Genomic DNA, 22,089 nt, shown 5'->3' on the forward strand with positions numbered 1-22,089 from the left:
CACTTTTACACCTAATCCAAAATTTTCATTGTCCCACTCTCAGCGACCTTCACACTTGTAACCTCTTTCTCGAGACAATGCCAGGGCAGACTGGTGATTCGACGCAGTTCACACTTTCCAAGTGTTTCGTCAATCCGTCCTTTCCATCTTTAGGATAGTAGAATCCTTCTCCATGCCTCAACCTTTGTTTCGAGCTGGACGGGCAACTACATAGGTATATCGCATTCGAGCAGCTCCCATAGGAGCACAGGTCTGTAGCCGGATACAGAAAGTGCTTGGGAAGGGGGGGCTGGTTCATGGGTGGCCTGGATGGATGGGCTCAGCCTCGACGATTCACCATGCCCGCTCAGACCTATGTTTTCCCTAATTCCAATAATGCTTCTAGCTCTAAAATGGTCTGATTAGACAAAAGGCCTACCCTCAGTAAACAAACAAGCAATGCTTCACATCAACCACCTTATCAATCCGTGCAAACCATGAATTCTAAAAATAAACTATTATTTTCCAGACGCCCTCATCACTCCTGCCGAAGGGGTCTGTTGCCCCCCCCCCCCCCTGAGGGGGCATATCCCACATTTGCCGCTTCTGGGAGTTATCTTTTCTAACGTAAGGGCCAGCGGATTGCATCCAGAGAATGACAATGCCTATCTGTCGTCTGATACCAGACTATACGTACCCATTATTTAGTACAAAGTAGATCCAATTTTCAAAGTACCTCGCTATCTCTCAGCTCCGTTAGCATCGCCGAGCGTTTGATGCAGGTCCTTTTCCTACCATGCGATTTTCAGATGCTCGAAAACCCATTGCTCGAATAGCCCGATAATCTGTGAGAAAAAGAAATGAGTGTTTGATAGCTGTTTAAGTGAGTTAATGTGAAACGTGTCGCAACATTCACGTGCAAATGCACCTTGCACTTTACATACCTACACATCCCTCACGACTACAAAACGAGAGAGAGAGAGAGAGAGAGAGAGAGAGAGAGAGAGAGAGAGAGAGAGAGAGAGAGAGAGAGAGAGAGAGAGAGAGAGAGAGAGAGAGAGAGAGAGAGAGAGAGAGAGAGAGAGAGGGAAGGAGAGAGAGAGAGTTGGGGGAGCGTGGAAGAGAGGGAGGAAGATTGGGGAGAGAAGGAAAGAACCCACACCGTATCTCAAGTGAAGTCTATTTGATGTTCCTTTACTTCCGCTGCCCTGCCAATTTGCCCCTCGTTGCGTTTTCGCAACACCCCTGTCTTTCCGATGTGCCCAACGTTGCGTTACCGCAACACGACTGTAGTCATATTTGAAAATAGTCACAAACCCTATTTGCAGCATAATTTGTTAATAAAATGTATATTCTAGCTATTGTAGGGACTCTGCAGAATATGTTCACACATTATTCATTACGATATAATTAATCACTTAATCTACTTATTTTGGTTTTCGTGACGTCATCACTGACGGGACCTTTGACTTCCCTCTGGGAGCTCTGGACGGTAAGTTACCGGCCGCACAGACTTGTAACTGCGTAGCATCATGCGCAGATCCATGCTAAACGCGCTGAAACTTGTCTCATCGGTGAGACGTTATTATACACTTCTCAAGATTTGATCACGTCGACGCTTGCTTGTGTTGCGAAAACGCAACGAAGGGCGTAAATGGGTTAAACACGAACGGAAAATCATTTACCGTAACTACGATAAAATCATGCAGGTAAAAGCAAGGTAATACACCTGGTGAAACATTTAAACAAATACATGCCTACATCAAACATAATGTTTATTGCAGATGCGATAATATGCATACACAGCAAATGACGATGACATTGAGGACTTAACAGAGGCGGATCCAGCTCAGAGGTTTGGGGGGGGGGCAAACCATAAAAATTTATCGATTCTTTTCATGCATCGTCCATAGGCGTAATGTTAAAATCATGCCGTTTGGGGGGGGGGGCAAATGCCCATTTTGCCCCCCCTGGATCCGCCACTGTGACTTAATGAGTTTTAGTTCACTTTTGAGAAGGCATGCGAAAACGATATCTTATGAGTTTTTAAACTCCCAAGATAATTGAGCTGCCATCGATGGCTTTCTCACAAGTTGGGTCGGTTCCCGTGGTTCAACTAACACGGGAGGTTGCCGGCATCGACTTGCCGCGCATCATCAGAACAGTAGAACTGCTTGCCGGATAGACAGAAGAACGTGTCCGGTTTGCAGACGAGGTCGCGGCAGCCGGGTCGGCCGTTCTGCACGGCGCACACCGGGGCCTGGGGAGGACAGTGGATGTCGGCGCACGGGTCCGGGTAGGCGGGCGCCACGCACCGGCTGCCCGGCTGTCCTGCCACCGGACAGCAGAGCAGATCGCCCTCACACGAGCTGTCCAGCCTGCACGAGGGGCCCAGTTTGGTGAGCGCCCAGGCCAAGTAGGTCGGCGCCGGACAGAAGCCCGGCTTCGGTTTGCCGGCCAGCACACATTCCGCCTTGAAGAAGCAGCTGGGTCTGTCGGTGCAGCTGGGCCGCAGGTTCTCCGTCACGCGGCAGACAGTGCCCGGGGCACACCGGACCGCGGCGCACGTGTTACGCGTGCAGACCGGCTGAGGGTGACACGGCGGTCGGATGCAGATGACTGTCTGCAGGACACACACCTCGCCCAGCGAGCAGCGGACGTGCGCGCAGCTCGGCGGCCGCGCGGCCGGCGGCGGCTTCGGGTGAGGTTGCGGCGTGTTCACACACTCGTACTGTGTCTGGTGTGAGCCGTAGTACGAACCGTAGCCGTGAGTGACTCTTCGGGGCCGGCACGTCTGGCCGTACCGACAGGGAGGGCTGCAGCGATTGGCAGAGCCTGACGGAAGGGGCGATGCGGAATGTTACAGCGGTCATGGCAGATAATCATAAATGTATAATGAGATTGGTGACTACAAAGAAAGCATACCTGGTTTGCGGACTGGTTGAACTACAAGGAAATCATGTTCATAACAGTGATAGATAGCAATCAAACGGTGAAGCTCTATACCAAAATATTCAACTGCAACTAACAAAAGTAAGCCGCCAACACTCCGCAAAAAAAAAAACATCAGGGCTTAGGAGACGGGAGTCGACAGAACTCACCGCCGGCAGACAGGGGGGCAGCACAGCTCAGGAGCGCTGCAGCGCTCAGCAGGAGATAGCCCGACCCCATCGTGAGCGGGTGTCCGGCGTCGGGCGAGAACTGAACGGAGTTTGGAGACCGGGCCGAGCTATATGCGACAGGCGCACAAGGACGACCGCTGCGGCATCTCCACTAATCGGCACCCGTGACAAGGGATTAGTCCAGCGTGAGCTTCATATCGCAGCGGTTTGACATTTGTGAAGAGTTATCAGAAATAGCACTGTCATAGCAAGAAAAGTGGCGTTTGACATCCGCGCGCGTGGGAAACATGATTCTCCGAAAGGTTTTCTTATTTACAAAAAAGTCTCGGATTTCGCTCCCTCGTGTTTTGCCGAGTAAAATTAAATGCAAACTTTTTGTAACGTTAAGTTTTCTTTTTATGCAAAGAAAAGATATGTCGGCATGTCATGACACAATAAGTAGGTAATATATAGATGGGTATGAAACACATGGATGAGTCTTGTAGACACCGGATGAAAACGTTGTTACCCTCATTTTACCAAAAAGTAAAAAAGCAGGTGTAGCCCGCCAGCACCACCTTCATACGCACGATTGCAGATGGTCATGTAGAATATAATCTCCCGCCGGCAGAGGGAGACCAGCACTGCTTGAGCACCACCTTCTAGTAGATCTAGTAGATCACTTATGTTTACTTTTTGAGAGCACTCACATAGTTATTAATTGCCCAAAATGGACCGACCACGGGTGCTAGCGGGTGACAGATGACTGCTCCTGATATCATTTTCGGCGCTGATGGTGGGAACTGGGAGCCCTGGCGCGCTATGGAGTCGGCTGATCTCATACGAGCTTATACAATCTTATTAGCTGATACTATGGTATTCTACAGGATAGCTTACAATATTGCATTATGATCTTATAAGGACTTAGCATAATGATATTGTCAGACGAACGATTGCATATAATCATACGATTGCATATGAATATAGTCTTCAATCACAAAAAAATGCGTACAATCAGAGCATACCTAAAATCTTACACTATGAGTATGACCATTGGACATTGACCATTGTTTCGTTGGCTTTTAACCCTCGCCCGTATTGGTGTTTTTCCAGCCGCTAACGTAGGTAAGGGGGGGTCCGTCGACCCCTTGCCGTTTCGCTCCTGATCGAGCTAAAGCTTCGCAGAAAAAAACGAGCGTGTTGCCCGTGACGAGAGGAAGCCAATGCTACCCAATTTTAAGGTCCTAGGTCATCGGTTGACCTTCCAGGTCAGGTCAATGACCCAAAAGCCGGGAAAATCGGGACCTGTTAGAAAGTCGTAAAGCGTGGCTGCTATGGGGTTTTTCGGGAAGCTGATCACGAATATCATGTTAGTTTTGATCACAGATGATGTTTTCATGCATTTAGGCCAGGTCGGGTCAGGTCAGGTCAGGTCAACCAGTAAGTGTATTCGTAGTAGGTGGCAACCGCCTCTGACAGCTTCGTAACATGTTACGAAGGCACCAAAACTACTTCGTAAATGTTTATATGGTTGCTAAATTCGAATTCAGCTCCAAAAACTGGCCTAGAAACATGTAAAACTCGAAAAAGTGAACCGAGGTAATCAAAGGTCAATGACCTGACTTGACCTTCCGGTGACCTTGACACCCACCCTCATGCATGGGAGCAACATCATATCCCATGTTTGAACGCTTAAAACCACGAAAAGACCGCAAACGCGCTGCTAATGCGAGCCGACATACGCCGAATCGCGATTCCGGCCAAACATGGTCTCGAAAAGTAGGTCACAGGTCAAAGGTCATTAGGGCCAGGGTCATGAAAATTTCAGGGTAGGTGTAAAATTGATTAACGCGAGGGTACTGAAAGTTTCATCGCAATCGGCCGCTTTTTACGCGAGTTATTCGCGAAAAAACCGATGGGGGGGTCCGTTCGACCCGTTCGACCCCCCCCCCCCCCCCCCTATACGGGCGGGGGTTAAAGGACAAGACACAGAACAAACATAACAAACCTTTGGGACAGGTCCAGTCGCACCAATGTCTTTACCTAATTGAGGCTATTGCACCGTACGACAATATTTTGCTCCCTAATATGTGTCATTAGATGCATTCCGTATTGCTAATCGCACTCATAGCTAACTAACTCTATCAACATTACTTGACTGCCATCAGCCCAATATTCCCGCATGCCGAGGTGAAATGGCTGAGAGTCCGTGGTGGAACAATAAGTGATAATGCCACACCCGCTGTTGCAGTCTTTCTTTGGGAATTGCCTCGCCTCGGTACTCGCCAGGTGATATAGTCCGTCTCCCAGTCGCAGTCGCCGGTGTTAGGTTTGTGTGCCTGAGATGCAGTCTCTTGGCTAGCAGGTGCGTCTGCGTAATGTGTAGTGCGTTGGCATTTATATGAAGGCAAGAGTAGGTATGTGCTGGTGTAAGTAGGTACATAGCTGTTAGAAGTGTTATTCTAATTATAATAAGAATGAATGAAAACCTTTGCTCGTAACTAAGCGTCGTCATTCACCCTTAACCCTATTCCTGGCGGGCTCCGCCGGGACAAGAAACTGGCGGGGGGGGGCCGATTCGGCCCCCCCCCTGAGATCTCGAGAACGAAGCAAGATAGCGACAAGCGGTAAACGGCATCGGATACGCACGGCCAAGATCTACAATTTTTACTAAGGTCATTTTCAGGTCAGGTCAAAGATGACGTCACAGGGGTCGAAAAAGTCAAAATGGCGGCACTAGATATGGAGAGAGTTTTTCTCGAATAACTTTCGAATTAGTCAAGATAGGAACAAACTAAGGGCATCATCGTGATCCTCTCGTCAATCCGCATCGAATGATATATATGTTGACCTCGAAAGGTCAAGGTCAAAGGTTGACCTCAGGTCACGTGACCTCGAGGTCATCATGTATATCATTCGATGCGTCTTGACGAGCTGAACACAATGAGACCATCCACGCGTCTGTATCTTGTTCCTGTACGGAGTTATTGGCCAAAAACCTTTGGTGATCTTTGATGACGTCACATGACCTCACAGCTGCCCAACAGCAAAACAGACCTCAAGGTAGTGAAGGTTGATCGTATATGAAGTCATGTATGGTATATGGGGCCATTCCGACCCGTTTTAGTGGTAAAAACAGGGAGTTGATTTTTCCCCCATTGACTTATAATGGGGAGGTCGCGAAATTGACCTGACCTTAGGTCACCGATATCAAAATTCCGAGATATACAAATTGCACATACTGGTACCCTAACTAAACCCTGAAGAGAAGAAATTGATCGGTCAAAAACTCTAGCTCTGGCGTGATTGCAAACTTTTCTGAGGTAGGGTCACCAAACCGCCTCTGGTGACCTGACCTGAGGTCAGATCAACTCAAAATTTTCAGACATGTTGCGTAGAAGCCTTTTAGGAAAAGTCAGAAAATTTGAGCTTCCTAGCTCAACGCGTTTGGGAGAAATAACCAAAAAACCTCAGGGGGGGGGGGCTCCTGAGGCCCCCCCCCCGCCAGGAATAGGGTTAAGGGCCTTATTACAATAAGCAAGCTAAAAAACATTTCATGGACCATTTAAATTCTAAATCCAGAGTATATAGGTATTTCTGTATGTGTGAAATGCACACAGAGCGTATGCTCCAGCATTGGCTCGTTCAGATGCGCAGTACGCACAAAGCCGTCTCCTTCAGCTCCGTTCGACCCATATGTAACCTGACATGAACATTGAACATCCCATATCGCAATACGCAGCACGCCGTCCAGCCAGGTTTTTATACCTATGGTCATATAATCTTGAGATTAAACAAGGTCCACCACCAAGCTATGTTTGTTGTAATCCTTTGAAGATTTCGCAATGCTTCAAGCAAGGATAGCAAATACGCCCGTCTAAGCTGTAATTAGCTGCGTTTGATCCGGAGCTTCATGTATCTTGTCTTGTCATCTGCGCCGTGCTCAGCTCAGTTGCAAGTTGTCACAAATGCGCCATAGAACATAGATATCTGTATGTCCGACGAAACGAATCCGTTAGAATCGTAGCGGGGTCTCTGTGACGGATCTTGAGACTTCGGCAGCCTCTCATCTTCGGACGTCTAACCATCGAGGATTTTTGAAAACTATTTAGGATGAAATCAATGGCTCGATGCAATTACACGACAATGGTCCCATGAATATTGAAGAATGTGATATGATATCAACGTCACCGTCCTGCGTTGTTTTTAGCCGAATACTACAATGTCTAGCTTCAGAGATGATCTTGAACGTTACCTCTTGCGAGCGTTGAACCCAGCACGTACAGGTAAACAGCGGATAAGAACCGAGGACAGCAGCGGGCGAGGAACCGAGGAGCAGCGAGTGAGGACGGGGAATTCCCGGCGCACTCCCCGCTGCCCCCTGTGACCCGCACGCCCACCGCAGCGGTCCTTTGCACAGCGGGCGTCGACGCTTCCCACAGCGCAGCGCGGCGGCAGCTCGGCGCATAATCGGAGCCGCAGGGCACGTGGAAGACTGACGGAGCCTACTTAGGGGCGCGCCGCGGCGGCTCGCGACCAGTGGCTCCGCGGCGCGGGCGGCGCGGACGGTGGCACCTGGCGTGCGCAGTCGGTCATCGCTCGTCGTGCTCTTTTAGTCTATTTAGACGACGAATAAGACACACCACTCAAGAAGGCGACGACAGAGATCGGACTGTGCGTGTGCCTAGCGATCTGGCCAAGGTTCCGCCGGTGACGACGATGTTGTTTTCCGTCCTGACTGTGACCGTCCTGGCGGCGCTGATGACGGTCCCAGGACAGGTGGAGGCCCAACGGGGGAGAACTCAAGGTCAGTGACCGCAACGGCAAACGACATCAGCCCGGTCACCTCTGTTGCATAAGCGGCAGATGCCCTGCATAACTCATAAGCGCTGCTCAAGTTTTGTAGCTGGCACGGTGTGGTTAGTTACCCGTTTCCAGCAGGGCAAGCTCGGTTGACTGTGGTTCCTTACTGATGCTGGTTCAATATTTGCTCAGATCTTACATTCTGAATGACCCCCACTGACCTTACTTACTAATAAATGATAAATTCGTGGCATTTTGGTACCCTGCTGAAACCTAATTATAAAAAAAAACATTTTGTTGGTCGAACTAAACACTTAAGTATCCAATGCATGTGCCTTCATACAATAATTTTGTGTTCGTTTTAGTCAACAATGAGATAAAACAAACCACGAACAACCTTCAACCTGTCTGCGCCATTGCAGAATGTTTGACTCCGACCGGGTTCCTGGGGTCGTGTCGTTACGGCCTCTGCGTCATTGCAGAATGTGTGACTCCGAGCGGGTTCCTGGGATCGTGTCGCTACGGTCGGTGTCCATCCGACGGCGGACCGTCGCCCGTCTGTGCCCGCGGCTACAGCTGCTGCGTCCAGGTCACCCGAAGTCGGCCCCGGGGCACCAACCGGCGCCAGGGGTTGGGCCCGACCAGCTTCGGACGAAAAACGCTGCTCAATCCGCAGTTTGGTGAGTTTTGTGACGTGGGGGGGGGGGAGGGAGTATCAACGGAGTTGCTGACCACAGTCCCAATATGTTCCCACGTCTGAGTTGAAATCATGCGATCCTCATTCTAGGGCCTTGAGTGTGCCCAGCTCTATGTAAAGCACTAAAATCAGTTTATTAGATGTTGCTCAAACAAGCCAAGCTAAGTGGTAATAAAACTTTTTCACTGTATATCCAGTTCTGATGCAACTGGCCTTCATCACGACCATAACACCAAGCCACTGTAGAAAAGAACACTTAATCGTGCGGTTAGCTCTCACGTCATCTCTCGGTTCGCAATTTGCTCGATCGAGACAAAGCGACGTGCAATTGTTATGTTATTTATTACTTTGGGAAGGATCAAAAGTGATTCATTGAACAAATTATCATACGCCGAAGCAAGTTGGAGCTAGACCTTTTACCGATGTCTCTTACCAATGTCAAAACGTCTAGCTATGAGTGAAAGGCAGTGAGCATCGTAAGAAGAATACGTGCCTTACGGAGTTTCGAGACATCGAACAACTTCATGCACAAAACCTAAGAGCATCCATAATTGATCACAGTTTCACCGAAAACACACATCATAAAATTCCATGTCGAAGGCCACATACCATTTAGGGAGCGCCTCGTCAAAGTTTTATTGTAGCCACGTTGCAGCCGGGATTTCCAGCTGTAAGCTAGTTTTGTCACGATAGACCCTAGCTGAACGGCAGAGTTGAGTGTTAACGACAAATACGGATCAATTTCTGCCCATTTTTTAGTGTTATTTTGGATGTTTGGGAGCTCACAGCCCTTCGAATGGCATGAGATCCATTGTTGTTACCTCAAGTCCGTGTATCCCCGGCTCGTCAGCGATGGTCAATAAAATACTTCCGCAACCAGAGAAGGATAACGACCTTGAGGTTCCCAAATCCGCCCTCAATTCTTTCCCTTTGGTGAGCCTGTATCCGTCAGAGTGTCTCCAATAAATACATACTTCACCGGCGACAACGCCAAACAAAACTTTGATGTTGGGGGCTGGGGAAACATCTCCAGACAGCAGACTGTGTTTGCGCATGATGTTATACCAACATCCCACCGAGCCCACCTCACAACCTACCCCGCCGGTTCACTGACGCCTGTATCCTCCATCACATCACCTCATCTGAATGCTGCACAGCACCGTGAGGCCCCTAACCGGACGCCACCTGATCTGCCTAATCCGCAGAGTGCGGCGGCGAGCCGGCTCCTGAGCCGATGCCTGACCCTTCGGCCATCGTGTTTCCGCGCACCAAGAGACAGGCTCCTAAGCCGGGCGCACCCACCCCCGCACCGGGCTCGGGCGCGCTCTTCGTAGCCGGGGGAGCTCCCGAGCCGAGCACCAATGCCGTCGGAGTGGTAAGTGAATGAAGACGAAAACGATGCCATGCTCGCTCACAGTCGGGCATTTTTAAAGCATATGTATGTGTTGTGAATTTCACTCAGGGTTTTAATGAGCATAGGTGTCAGCTTTCACACTTCCGCCCGGTGTCACAACATCTATACACAGATAAGGCACAAATTCCTGGTTTACAAATATGTCCGACGTAGGTACGAGAATCCTTAAGTGGTTTGGTTTGTTGAAAACCCGCCCACTTTCTTTCTTTCAGGGAGTGATCAGTCCCCAGAAGCCGAAGCGCCCAAAGCCGTCCATTGGCGATATCCTGTCGCGAATCCGCAAACCACCGGCAAGTTCTGCGCCAATCCCTCATCCGCCTCGCTCTTCTTCCAGCTCCTCCAGCCGAAGAAGCCGGCCGAGTCTGTTCTCCAGACCAAGACGACCGAACAATCCGAGACGAGGTCGATTCCAGGGGTTCTTCGGCCCTCCCAGGCGGAGCTTCATCAAGCGTCGGGGTTACGGGCGCCCAAACTACCGCAGGCCACGCCAAAACTACTACCGCCGGCCCAAGCGCTACCATGGTCCTTCGAGAAACTACTGCCCGGTCCGGGGATACCACTACCACCATCCGCGGCGAAGCTACAGCCGGCCTCGGCGCGGGTTCTTCGGCCACCTTCTCTCCGCGTTCAGTCCGTCTCGCCGGCGCTACAAGCGCTCTCCCCAGACCGCCGAGGAGGCTCAGGCCTTCGAGTCTGTCTGGCAGGAGTATCAGGAGCGCGTCCGTGCTGGTGACGCGCCCGCCGGCTACACCCGTCAAGAAATCCTCGAGGCGTTCCGGGCGGCGTCGGCGGAGGCGGCTCTGAACCCCGACCCGGCCCCGGGTACGTCTGGCTGGACGTGCGGCGCCGTGCTCATCTCAGAGCGCTTCATGTTGACGGCGGCACACTGCCTGCTCGGCGGGAGGCCGCAGGTCGTCCGCCTCGGTGATCTGAACCTGACCTCGACCGGCGACGGCGCGCCGCAGGAGTACCGGGTGCTGGAGGTGATCTCACACCCCGAGTACCGTCACCCGCACGTGTATCACGACCTGGCACTGCTGCGACTGGACCGTACCGTGCAGTTCAGCGAGTTTGTCAGGCCGTTCTGTCTGTTTGATGGACGCAGCAGCCTGGTGGACAAGGTGTCGCACGTCTCCGGATGGGGCGCCACAGAGTTCGGTGAGTGCAACTGATTTTATAGCAAGACTGGAAAGACTGCATCAATTAAAGCGATGTTAATTGATTTTCCCTGTTTTTTTTTTTCATGTCTCTAGTAGATCCCTCCCATATTTTTTTATTATTTCTTTCTTTATCGAGCTTGGCAACTCTTCAGCCTTTAGCTTTGAAAGATAGTCTATAAATAAGCCATAAGCTAGAGCATGTACACCAGTTAATGCTGGAGTAAAAGCATCAGTCAGAGCAACATTTAAACAGCTAGCAACTACCACCGCCACGCCACTAACACCTCGTCCCCTCCCCCCCCCAGGCGGTGGTCAGAGCGACGTCCTGATGGGCGGCAACGTCACCATCTGGTCCCAGTCCCGGTGTGCCGAGGTCTACGAGCGCCAGCTCACTTTCAAGCGCCAGCTGCCCGACGGTATCACCCCCGCGCTGCTGTGTGCGGGTGGCGAGGAGCAGGACGCGTGCCAGGGCGACTCGGGAGGCCCGATGACAGTTCTGACCGAACGCGGTACGCGGCTGGTTGGTATTGTGTCGGCTGGTATTGGATGCGCGGCGCCCGGCATACCGGGGCTGTATGCCAATGTGGCTCACCATCTGGATTGGATTGATGGAGTGGTGTACGGAGGGCAAGGAGCGTAGGGGGAGGGAAGGATGACCAAATGGGCATTAAGGTCAGGATGTGATAGCGGGTTGGCTTTACGATCGCACGGGCATTTAAGTGCGGGAAAATGGTCGTTAACTGTGGACTTAACTGGCTTGAAGCATTCACAGTTTCATGTGAAAAGGCTACGGATAGCGAGTGGTAATGCTGACACGATGGCTTTGTAAAACAGCAAACTATTTGTAGATCACACAAACTATTGTTGGTAGGTAGGTAAGTACAACTAGAACAGCGGACATTTATAGCCATACGGCCGTTGTTTTAGCCATGCAGCATTATACAAGCTAGACTGAGCAGTGGACCATGTGTGAAACTAAAACGGCCACGGGCATTGCTATTTTTTTTTTTTTAAGCTTCGTCGTCAGTCGAATAAGCTCAATTTTAGAAGACGCTGTTATCTGTAACTAGGCATTATATTGTCGACTCATGTTGGATGTTAACAAATACATTACGTGTTACAAACCTCGGTGGTCTGAGAGGCAACAACTTCCAAAAACTATCTGCGAAAGGAGCTGTAGATATCGCGAAACTAGGCCATACAAAACTACACTGAATAGCACTAAAGGCTTAAGCCCCGATGAACTTATTCGAAACTAAGTAAGCTTCTTACAAGTACGTCACAACAGTGTTCGACCATTACGCTCTGTCTTTGATGACACAACACACTGTCACACTGACACTGTGTCACTGTCACAGTGTACCATCAGCAGTCAACAACACATACAGGCAGGCACGGACACTTCACACAGACCACAGTACGTCATCAAACCCTCGCAGCTCTCACTGACAGACGAGATCAATCCACCTTTCTACCTAGACGCCAAGTCATTTTCACCCATCGAACCGGGTCCCATCACTGTATAAGCAACCGACCTTTTCACCGTCCTCACTTGTCTTTCCAAACCCTATCCCAGCCCTCTATCAGACAAAGTTTTACACTACGGTCTTCTCCAAACCCGCGCGTACAGACTCAGCTGCGGGTGGCGCACCGGTTCGGTGATCTCCCTGCAGAGCTGTGACCGCGACTCGGCGACTAGCTCAGGGCAGGGAGATGGGTGCCGAGGCCGAGTATTTCTGTCTGACGGCGCCCACCAGCTCGTGGTGAATGACGAACGTGAACCGCAGGTGGGCGATCTGTGAACACGGAGACACGCCCGGCTTTAGAACACGTGCGGCGATGTAACGAAGTGATGACCGAACAGAGTCGGGTTGGACTTCTTACCCGGGAATACCCAGTGGAAACGGACCGGTTCCTACGAGACCTGGCCCAAGACGGCGAAGAATTGAAGTAGGATGCAGTTGACAAAACGGAATGCCCTATACTTTACATTAAAGTCTTACAACAAATACATAATACATTTACCTCATATATAAATATTGCTTTTATCATCGGGTACTACTCTGTAAGATCGAATCGTTACTTTCAACTAAATATGTTTGCCTTTTTTGTCCGGTCGGTCGGTGTCCTCTCAGCTTTTTTCCATTTCCACCACTCACCTCTACCACCGAGTTGTCATTCAGTTTGTACTTGTTCCCTGCCAGCACCGGTTTGCCATCGACAAAGATCGGCCGCTTGCCCGCGTTAGCGATGAAAAACTCTCCCGAGTTTCTGAGTTTGATGATGCCCTGTTTGCGGGATACCTTCCAAGCCGGCCCCTCGAGCGACAGGTCGATATCTACGGCTGAGTCCTTCGTACTCCGACCCAGGGTGATCTAAGGCGAGACGGAAGCGGCACGGAGATTAGGGACACAGTAATGTATAAGATACGCACGATATAACGACTACGGGTGGATTTCACGTGATAGGCTAATCATGAGGATTTGAAACCGAGATGAATGACACTCGTGTTCAGTCTATGAAATGCGGCGGGTAGAGTCGCTATCAACACAAGTCGCCAACATGAGGCGGATCGAACTGTTACCAATACGAATCGATATCATTTGGAGTCACTAATTTGTTGGCAAGCCGAGCACACGCATCCTCCATCACCCCTCCGCACCCACCTCAGCGGAGCGCATCAGGTAGCGCACGGTGCGTCCGCGCAGAATGGCCAGCGTGCCGTTGTCGAACTCCGGCGGCGACACTCCAGTTACACCGTCCACCAGCACCTGCCAGCGGCGGCTCTCTGTCTCCAGGCGGCGGATCTCCTGCTTCGAGCGCCTGACGAGGACGAGGTGAGTTAGTGCTGTTATTGGTTTTGATTCAGGGATTCTGGTTGCAGGACGCTCGAGCCACAGCAGTGCATGCCAGCCCAATCGAAGGCCGTGTTGTGTAACGAATCGCGTGGCTAGGTAGGTAAAAAGTCCCTGAATTCGTTGCGGTGTCTGGAAGCGGACAGACGACAGATTACATGATACGGAGTTATACAACAAGAGGCCCACTGTCCATTTATAGTTGCATTACATGTTGTGGTGTTTTTGAGAACGCACGGCAAGCTGTCAGTGGTGGACAATCACCTACCACTAATCCTTGGAACATCACCTAACGAACAACTAGAGTACTTGGATTTGACGTGTATGTTTCGAAGAACGTGAAATAAATGCTACACTCGGGGGAAAAACAACTAAGCGTCACTTGACTCCCATTCCTAGTCCTATAAACCATCATTAACGCACATAGCTCACCCAATAAACTCTCAACCCTCATGGACACCCCGACTCCACCGCACTAGCTCGATCACCCTCTCGGCGTCGCCCCACGCACCGGTCTACGATGTCCAGTTCGCGGTCCAGCTGCTCGTCCGGCGGCGTCTCCAGCAGCGCCAGGTCGTCCATCGCCTCCTCGGCGTCAGAAAACTGCAGCGGCATGTCCTTCACAGTGGCCGGCTTGGCTGCGATGGGACAGGGGGATCGCAGTCAGTCACGGTCACATGTCCTTCATAATGGCCGGCTTGGCTGCGGCGGGAGAGAAGGATCGCAATTAGTGGCAGTCACATTCATTGGTGACTAAATAATGAACGATAAAATGGTAATACGAGAGTTCAACGTCTCGCGTACGGTCAAGCATATTTTGAAAGTCACCTAAGCACGATATAAAATTAATTACGAAGACACAGCAGAGCATACCAAACACACCAATACGACGACACGACTTTTGTTCCCTCTCTGCACATCACCCCTCCCCTCCTCCCCGCACCCTCACCGGACTGATCGGTAAGCAGCTGGTACAGCTTCAGCTTCTCCCACCGCTCCCGGAGCCGCTTGGCCGTCCGGCTCGAGTGGAACGTCTCCGGGTGGGCGTCCAGCAGGGTCTGCAGCTGCTCCAGCGTCGGGGGCGACGACTGTCGGCGGCGACATGGTGGTAGTGTGGTCAGCAGGACACAGGGAGTGGTATCGCGGAGTCACAGTTGGCAGTGATAACTCGTAAGTGCTTCAAGGCAGCATAGCTGATATAGTGGTTGTAAATCCTGTCTTGCATTGTGGGGGTCCAACAGTACTGCTTCACCCAGACGCAGCTGATCCAGCAGTTTAATAGTGTTTTGAACGGCAGGGACGAGCTACTGATATGCATCAAATCCCATCGAAGCCGCAGTGACTACACAGTTCCATGACACCAAACGGAATTTACATGTGGCAGAGTGCAACTTACCGAGCTGATGGCCTTTAGCAGATCCTCTTCGGCTTGCGAATACAGCGCCTTGCTTTCCACCTCGGCAATCTGGGAATCGGTGCATGCCATAAATAGTAGCTGCGTTTTCCGAAAGTACGTGCGCTGCATAAAGACGCACAAAAGGCGCCCGTTTGGAACAAATTCATGAGCGTATGTTTTATTCAGCCGGAAAACTTCGCTTCCAGGACACGGTTCGCCAATGTCGATACCGTCATCCTGAGGCGGGCAAGTATATCGGGCAAGTGTACTTTATCCGTAGCGAGATAAATCATTGGAGCAGCATGGCTGATTGATTAATATGGAAACCCCACAGAAACAGGAAATGCGTGTTCGGATAAACTAGAGAAGTCACCAAATCAATCCATATAAGGGCAGTCGGCAACCAAACCACAGCTTGGCTGCAATCGTATATACTACATACATTCCTAAATTTAAATACAATTTTAACAAAAGCTCGGCATAGCACGCCACCTTAACCCGCGAGTTGCTGGGGGGGGGGGGGCGTTAAACGCCCCCACTTTTTTCGCCGCGCCATAGGCAAAAACGGCGCGCCGCAGGCCCGCCAAAATTTGGGTACCTGCAGGGAATTGATTGAAGTTTATTGTGACAAATTAAAAAAAAAAAATCGGTCGGAAATTTTTTGAGATATTAAGGTTTTAGTGACGTCATAATTTCTTAGTTTTCGACCAAAAACGGCATATGTTCAAAAAATCATACAAAATCACAGAATAGACATACAGACATTCCGTAAATGTGACCTCAAAATTCAACATTAAAGTACTCATCTGAAGCGTCTAGTCGCGTTCTTTCGTTTGCCGCCTCGTGCGTTTCGCTGCGCCTATTGGCTCTCGAGTTATCGGCTGGGGGCGTTTAGCGCCCCCCCCCCCCCCAGCAAACGGCGGGTGGCGAAATACCCCAGCAACTGCCGGGTTAAGAGTTTTCCCAGAAGCCCGCAACCGATGCATTACCTGTTCCGGGTGAAGATTTCTCATGGCGGTGACGGCGAGTCGGGAAACTGAGGGATCGTACAGCAGGGCGTACCACCGCTCCTGGATCTCTGACAGTGTGAACTTGCAGGAGAACTTGACTCCCAGGTGAACCAGCGTCAGATCACAGGCCTGCCGGGTCGGTGAGTGAGCGTCATATAATGTCCGAATTGGGAGAGTGGGATGAAAGACGGGTCCCTTATCGACATCTAAAATGGGACGGCAAATGACGCAACCGACACCAAGAGCGATGAATACGGAAGCGATTTAAATATATCTATGGAAAATCATTGGAGGCAATACATTTGCATTTCCATCCCGCTGAGCCAATCATAACTGTGCGGTCATGCATGCCTCAAATCAGTATGGGCGCAAAGTGACCCGCCCTAAAGCCCCAATAAACGAACTAAACAAAGCAACAAACAAACCCCAAATCCAAAACACAAAACTTCATTCTCTTTTCAGACGTCACCCCCATTCACCCCAGTCACCGATAACCATTTTCTTCCACTTTCCTTCTGTTATAACTCACCTCCCATCTAAGCTACCGATCCTGTCCTTTGGCCGCCCACCCAACCCTCAGCCATCGTCATCACAAGCGCCCTCCCTCCCGACCACTGACCCTGCACTGACCTGTTGAACAGCATTGATAAGCGCCAGGTCGTCAGTCGGCTTCCAGCGGCCGATGTCCTTGAGCGCAGCGGCTGCGGCGCGCGACCGCCGACTGCGGCGAGATGTGGCGCGCGCCGGCCGCCGCCGCAGCGGCTCGTTAACGCCACTCAGTCCCATACTGCTCAGCTGGTAGTCGACGCTCTGGGCTGTGATATCGCGTCGGGCCCGTACACGTCAGGGCACCGTTTCAGGGCGGCGTAAAAATTATCATTTCATGGAATTTATCCCAAAATATGATACAATTCAACATTACAGGATAAAGTAAATCACTGGTCTACCACATCGCGCAGGAGTTAGCACTGAGCAAAGCAATATGCATAGCTCCACAGGAACAAAAATCAGCATTTTTCACGAAAAAAGCAGCGGTAAGTTATCCTTACTTCTGGCCGCCTTTGCTGGGGGAAGTGGAGGCAGCGATATGCCCGACTCGACGATCTCATCATCAAACTTCTTCCGCTTGATCGATCTTGTGGAGCTGCGAAATTCCCGCAAATTTATCGTGAGAAAAAACTGGCAGTCGGTAAAAATAAACCAACGGGCAACGAGCAACACGAATTATACCCATCTACATATTTAAACCAAAGACAGCATTGTTACCAGCATCATACATGTGGGATCTTCCATCGATCAACTGTTCCACAGGCAGGGTAACTCCATTATTTTCCCATGGATCGCATTTCTTTCCCTTTATCTACGTTAAAATAAAATAATGACCGATTTTCGTCCCCGTTTGCGCACGGCAGACGTACAGTTAGCTCGGAGCTTGGAGGTCGGTTAGCTCCATTCTACATCCCAGTAACACACCGGCTAGGGACAGCTCCATCCCACACCCCAGTAAGATATCAGGCCCACCTGCGCCGGCCGAGCCCGTCGTGCGCCTGGCTGCCGCCAGAGGCGTTGCTGTCGGTCCGCTGGCGGCCTACCGAGGCCCTCCGCCCGGAGGAGCCGCCGCCCGACGGTTTGCCGCCGGGAGCGCGCGGGGCGGCGACCGGTGCCGACCGGCTGCAACACACGGGCACGACAGTTAGATGGTAATATAGTGTGCTGTTGGTAGCATGACAGGGTAGCATGACAGCCAGCCAGCAGCTGATCCCATTCCTAGACACACTAGACACTAGCTGCCTGACCAGATCGGGTGTAGGTGTAGATGTGTAGGACTGAGGACATTTACTGCAACTTCTGATTAGCCAGCCACAATTTTACATTGAGAGTAATGAGTAAAAATGCACTGAAAGTTTGCAATCTTGAAATATAATATTACATAGGCAATGCATGGATAGTCTAACCTTCTTGGTTCTAGACTTCACTGAAGCTGTTGAGTTTATAAGTGGCTTGATGATTAAATAGAACTTAGATTCACTTATTGATTGATCATATTGGAAAAAAAAACTTGTTATCACTCACAACTGACAGGGCTAACAAAAATGACAAAAATGTTAACTTAGAGTTAAATTGTTTTCACCAGACTAAAGGAAATGACATGCAATGGTCCTTGGTAAAACAGTGGAAAACAAAGGCGTTAACATACCTCGTAGTTGCTGAAGTATCCATATTTGTGCTAGTTGAGGGGCCATCAGCCATACTCATTTCTAGAAGCAAATTTCCTGTGAAAACCAAATACCCAATCATATACTCCCAAAACCAATCCAGTACTTACCTATCACATAAAACGAAGAAGCACAGCATGATATAATTTGATTGAAAATAATAGTCCATCTCTTACTATAAGTTGAACATTTTCACAAGGATTAACATCTTGAAAATCACCTTAGTTCCCTATGAAAATTTTTATTTGCTGATTTCCCTGTTACCATGGCAATCTGAGATTGTTTAAGCACCCAAATGAGTCATTCTTGCCACCAGATTTTTATCTGGAGCTCTCCACCTGACTGCATTGCATCTAACACAAACCTCTGACCTTTCACCTGTTTGTCACATAAAACACAACTATAGTGCTAGGCAACAAGTGCCTACCCAAGTAAAAGAAAACTAAGCTATCAAGCATCATCAAAAACACTAAGTTCCATCAAATACCATCATGTAACAAAGTTCAGAACTTGACATCATGCACTATGGAGCCAGTCTACTACTGACGAGTCAGACAGTCCAAAGTCAGAATTCTGAGCTTCTTTCAACTTCTGTGGGATCTCATGTCACCTAGTGATGAATAATATTATGATTAGAAGCAATTGTGTGACTAAATGATATGGTCATGATAAAACACCTTCTAAAAAAATTAGTGAAAATAATTGAAATGAGAATTGATAATTCACAAATTATGAAGTGTAAATGATATTCTCAAGACACATGTAATACTTGGTGGTGTACGGGGACACGCAGTTGCTACTGTACAGCGACCCTGAGTAAATTGTCCCAGCACCCTCACAGGAAACAACGATAAGCTGTCAGAGGGCACGCACAGAAAACCTCAGCTGCTCTTGTACAGGGACCGGCAGTCGATATCAATGTTATCGGTTGTTACTGGACAGGACAGACGGCTAGAGTTGGGGTTCGTGCACAGAAGCAACTGCGGGTCTCCGTACCAGCCTATGCTTCATCCTAATTGTACGATGCTTAGGCAACACGGTATCGGTAACCCTGGCGTCACCGGTAGCTTTTTCGTTCAAGGCTAAGGTTTCCTGTATCAGTCCGCCGTGCCAGGCCGAAGCATGCTGGGACGTCACTGGGTAAGAGAAGATAACGTAAAGAACGACTCAGGCAGACTCAAATCGACTCAGGCAGACTCAAACTGACTCGACCGACTCAAACCGATTCAGATCTACTCAGACTGACTCAAACTAACTAGACCGACTCAACCGACTCAAATCGATCGACTCAAATCGATTCCGATCGACTCAGACAGACTCAGGCAGACTCAGACCGATTCAGATCGACTCAGACGGCAGACCGACTCAGATAGACCCAGGACGACTCAACCGACTCAAATCGTTCCGATCGACTCAGACAGACTCAGGCAGACTCAAACCGACTCAGACCGACTCAGATAGACTCAGAACGACTCAACCTGACCCACTCAACCGACTCAAATCGATTCCGATCGACTCAGACAGACTCAGAACGACTCAGACAGACTCAGGCAGACTGAAACCGGCTCAGGCAGACTCAGACCGATTCAGATCGACTCAGATAGACTCAGAACGACTCAAACTGACTCAGACCGACTCAACCAACTCAAATCGATTCCGATCGACTCAGACAAACTCAGAATGACTCAGATAGCCTCAGACAGACTCAAGCCGACTCAGGCACACTCAAACTGACTCGACCGACTCAAACCGATTCAGGTCAAACCGATGGGTCTGTCTGAGTCGGTCTAAATCGGTTTGAGTCGGTTGAGTCAGTTTGAGTCTGCCTGAGTCGGTTTGAGTCGTTCTGAGTCTGTCTGAGTCGATCAGAATCAATTTGAGTCGGTCTGAGTCAGTCTGAGTCGTTCTGAGTCTATCTGAGTCGGTCTGTGTCGATCTGAATAGGTTTGAGTCGGTCCAGTCAGTTTGAGTCTGCCTGAGTCGATCGGAATCGATTTGAGTCGGTTGAGTCGATCCGAGTCGGTCTGAGTCTATCTGAATCGGTTTGAATCGGCCGAGTCAGTTTGAGTCTGCCTGAGTCGGTTTGAGTCGTTCTGAGTCAGTCTGAGTCGATCTGAATCTGTCTGAGTCTGCCTGAGTCGGTTTGAGTCTGCCTGAGTCTATCTGAGTCGATCGGAATCGATTTGAGTCGATCAGAATCGATTTGAGTCGGTGTCAGTCTGAGTCGACCTGAATCTGAAAGTGTGGTAAGTTATCTTCCCTTCCAGTGACATCACAGCATGCTTCTGCCTGGCACGGCAGTCTAATACAGGAAATCCTAACCTTGAACGAAAACATTACCTGTGACGCCAGGGTTACCCATACCGGCAACACTAGCCACGCACGCAGAGAACAAAAAAGGCGATACCTGCTTTAGAACTACCAGTTTCTTAAGCTGGGTTGGAAATGAAAATGCAGTCCTCCAAGAGGCAAACAACTCTATGAAAATATGCACTTTTGCCAACGTTTTGAGAAACAACCTAAGCAGGCGGCAGCCAAATCTCCTAACATTTTGATTTATTACATCATAGCAAATACAAATTGTTCAACACCTCGACCTTCCTCCATGTTCCATTCAGCTACCCAACACAAATTCAACCCAAAATACCATCGAATACTACATATTTAATACAAAATTACCTTATAGTCCTTTATACATGAAGTCGTATGCGATCCTGGCGCGCGCACGCAGAAAATTTCCAGCCTGTTCGCTTATAATGTGCAAGCTGTTTTTGAAATGACGCTATATGGTTTGATATTTGTCATTTGTCAAGTTCACTGACTAATGAAGAAAGCTATTTCAAGAATTGGAAAAAGTTGTGAAAAATGCAAGGTTTTGTATCCTAAGTCTAATTCGGAGGAAAAACTGTCAAAAACATTTCATTTTAGTCAGTTACTATGACAACAAGCTGAGTCTGTTTCTCACATTCATAATAGAACACAGCCTTTCGCAACCGAAGAATATTTAATGTATTAAAAGCGCCATTACTGTAATAATCATACGATTCCATATGAAGGAAATCAGTCCGTTTTTCGTCTTGCCTGGTCTTGAGCAGTAAAGGAATCTTGGGTCTTGCCCGCCTAGTATCACTTTGTTTAGTGAACAGTGAACAGTCCATCGAGATTCGAGAACAACCAGCTCTCAGCAGTCAGCAATCGCGAATCGGCAGGAACTTCCAACTGGGGCACCGGTGATGATCTCATGGCTGCAGCCCACTCCAACAGCAACCCTATCGACTCTCGGTACAAGAAACTAAAAGGGGCGGGTGACCACTGACCACCCCTCACTATCTGCACTGACCTGAATCCCGCCACAAGGCGCGGAAAGCCGATGGAATTCCAGTCTAGGTGCAGTGCAGGCAGCTACATGAGCCATTTCAGAATATCAGTTGAAATGAAAATTAATCAAAGGCCCCCGA

The 22,089-nt window shown here is 49.6% G+C and overlaps 3 protein-coding genes across 5 annotated transcripts; 1 reads left to right on the forward strand and 2 right to left on the reverse strand.

Moving 5' to 3' along the window:
- Window positions 1-2,095: 2,095 nt before the first annotated feature.
- Window positions 2,096-3,150, reverse strand: LOC122368288 (keratin-associated protein 16-1-like). The gene is made up of 2 exons (XM_043342087.1): window positions 3,081-3,150; window positions 2,096-2,814 (listed from the first exon to the last, which is right to left on the reverse strand). Exons 1-2 carry the CDS (start codon window positions 3,148-3,150, stop codon window positions 2,096-2,098), a joined length of 789 nt encoding a protein of 262 aa, XP_043198022.1.
- Window positions 3,151-7,623: 4,473 nt separating this feature from the next.
- Window positions 7,624-12,075, forward strand: LOC122368284 (transmembrane protease serine 9-like). Of its 3 annotated transcripts, XM_043342081.1 has the most exons (6): window positions 7,633-7,887; window positions 8,366-8,563; window positions 9,786-9,955; window positions 10,207-11,152; window positions 11,460-11,585; window positions 11,662-12,075. In XM_043342081.1, exons 1-6 carry the CDS (start codon window positions 7,800-7,802, stop codon window positions 11,808-11,810), a joined length of 1,677 nt encoding a protein of 558 aa, XP_043198016.1. In that variant the 5' UTR covers window positions 7,633-7,799; the 3' UTR covers window positions 11,811-12,075. The 3 variants fall into 3 exon arrangements, with proteins under 3 accessions (XP_043198015.1, XP_043198016.1, XP_043198018.1); XM_043342080.1 differs by having other exon boundaries at window positions 7,624-7,887; window positions 11,460-12,075; XM_043342083.1 differs by lacking the exon at window positions 7,633-7,887 and adding an exon at window positions 8,023-8,041 and having other exon boundaries at window positions 11,460-12,075.
- Window positions 12,076-12,213: 138 nt separating this feature from the next.
- Window positions 12,214-21,583, reverse strand: LOC122368285 (microspherule protein 1-like). Its single transcript, XM_043342084.1, has 12 exons — window positions 21,311-21,583; window positions 18,613-18,688; window positions 17,937-18,086; window positions 17,465-17,559; window positions 17,046-17,230; window positions 16,395-16,544; window positions 15,406-15,474; window positions 14,959-15,097; window positions 14,521-14,647; window positions 13,821-13,977; window positions 13,314-13,529; window positions 12,214-12,950 (listed from the first exon to the last, which is right to left on the reverse strand). The coding sequence occupies exons 2-12, from the start codon at window positions 18,669-18,671 to the stop codon at window positions 12,855-12,857; spliced, it is 1,443 nt and encodes a 480-aa protein (XP_043198019.1). The 5' UTR covers window positions 18,672-18,688; window positions 21,311-21,583; the 3' UTR covers window positions 12,214-12,854.
- Between the last annotated feature and the right edge of the window lie 506 nt (window positions 21,584-22,089).

This window comes from Amphibalanus amphitrite, unplaced genomic scaffold (assembly GCF_019059575.1).
Source record: "Amphibalanus amphitrite isolate SeventyFive unplaced genomic scaffold, NRLGWU_Aamphi_draft 000936F_arrow, whole genome shotgun sequence".
NCBI classification, from domain to species: domain Eukaryota; kingdom Metazoa; phylum Arthropoda; class Thecostraca; order Balanomorpha; family Balanidae; genus Amphibalanus; species Amphibalanus amphitrite.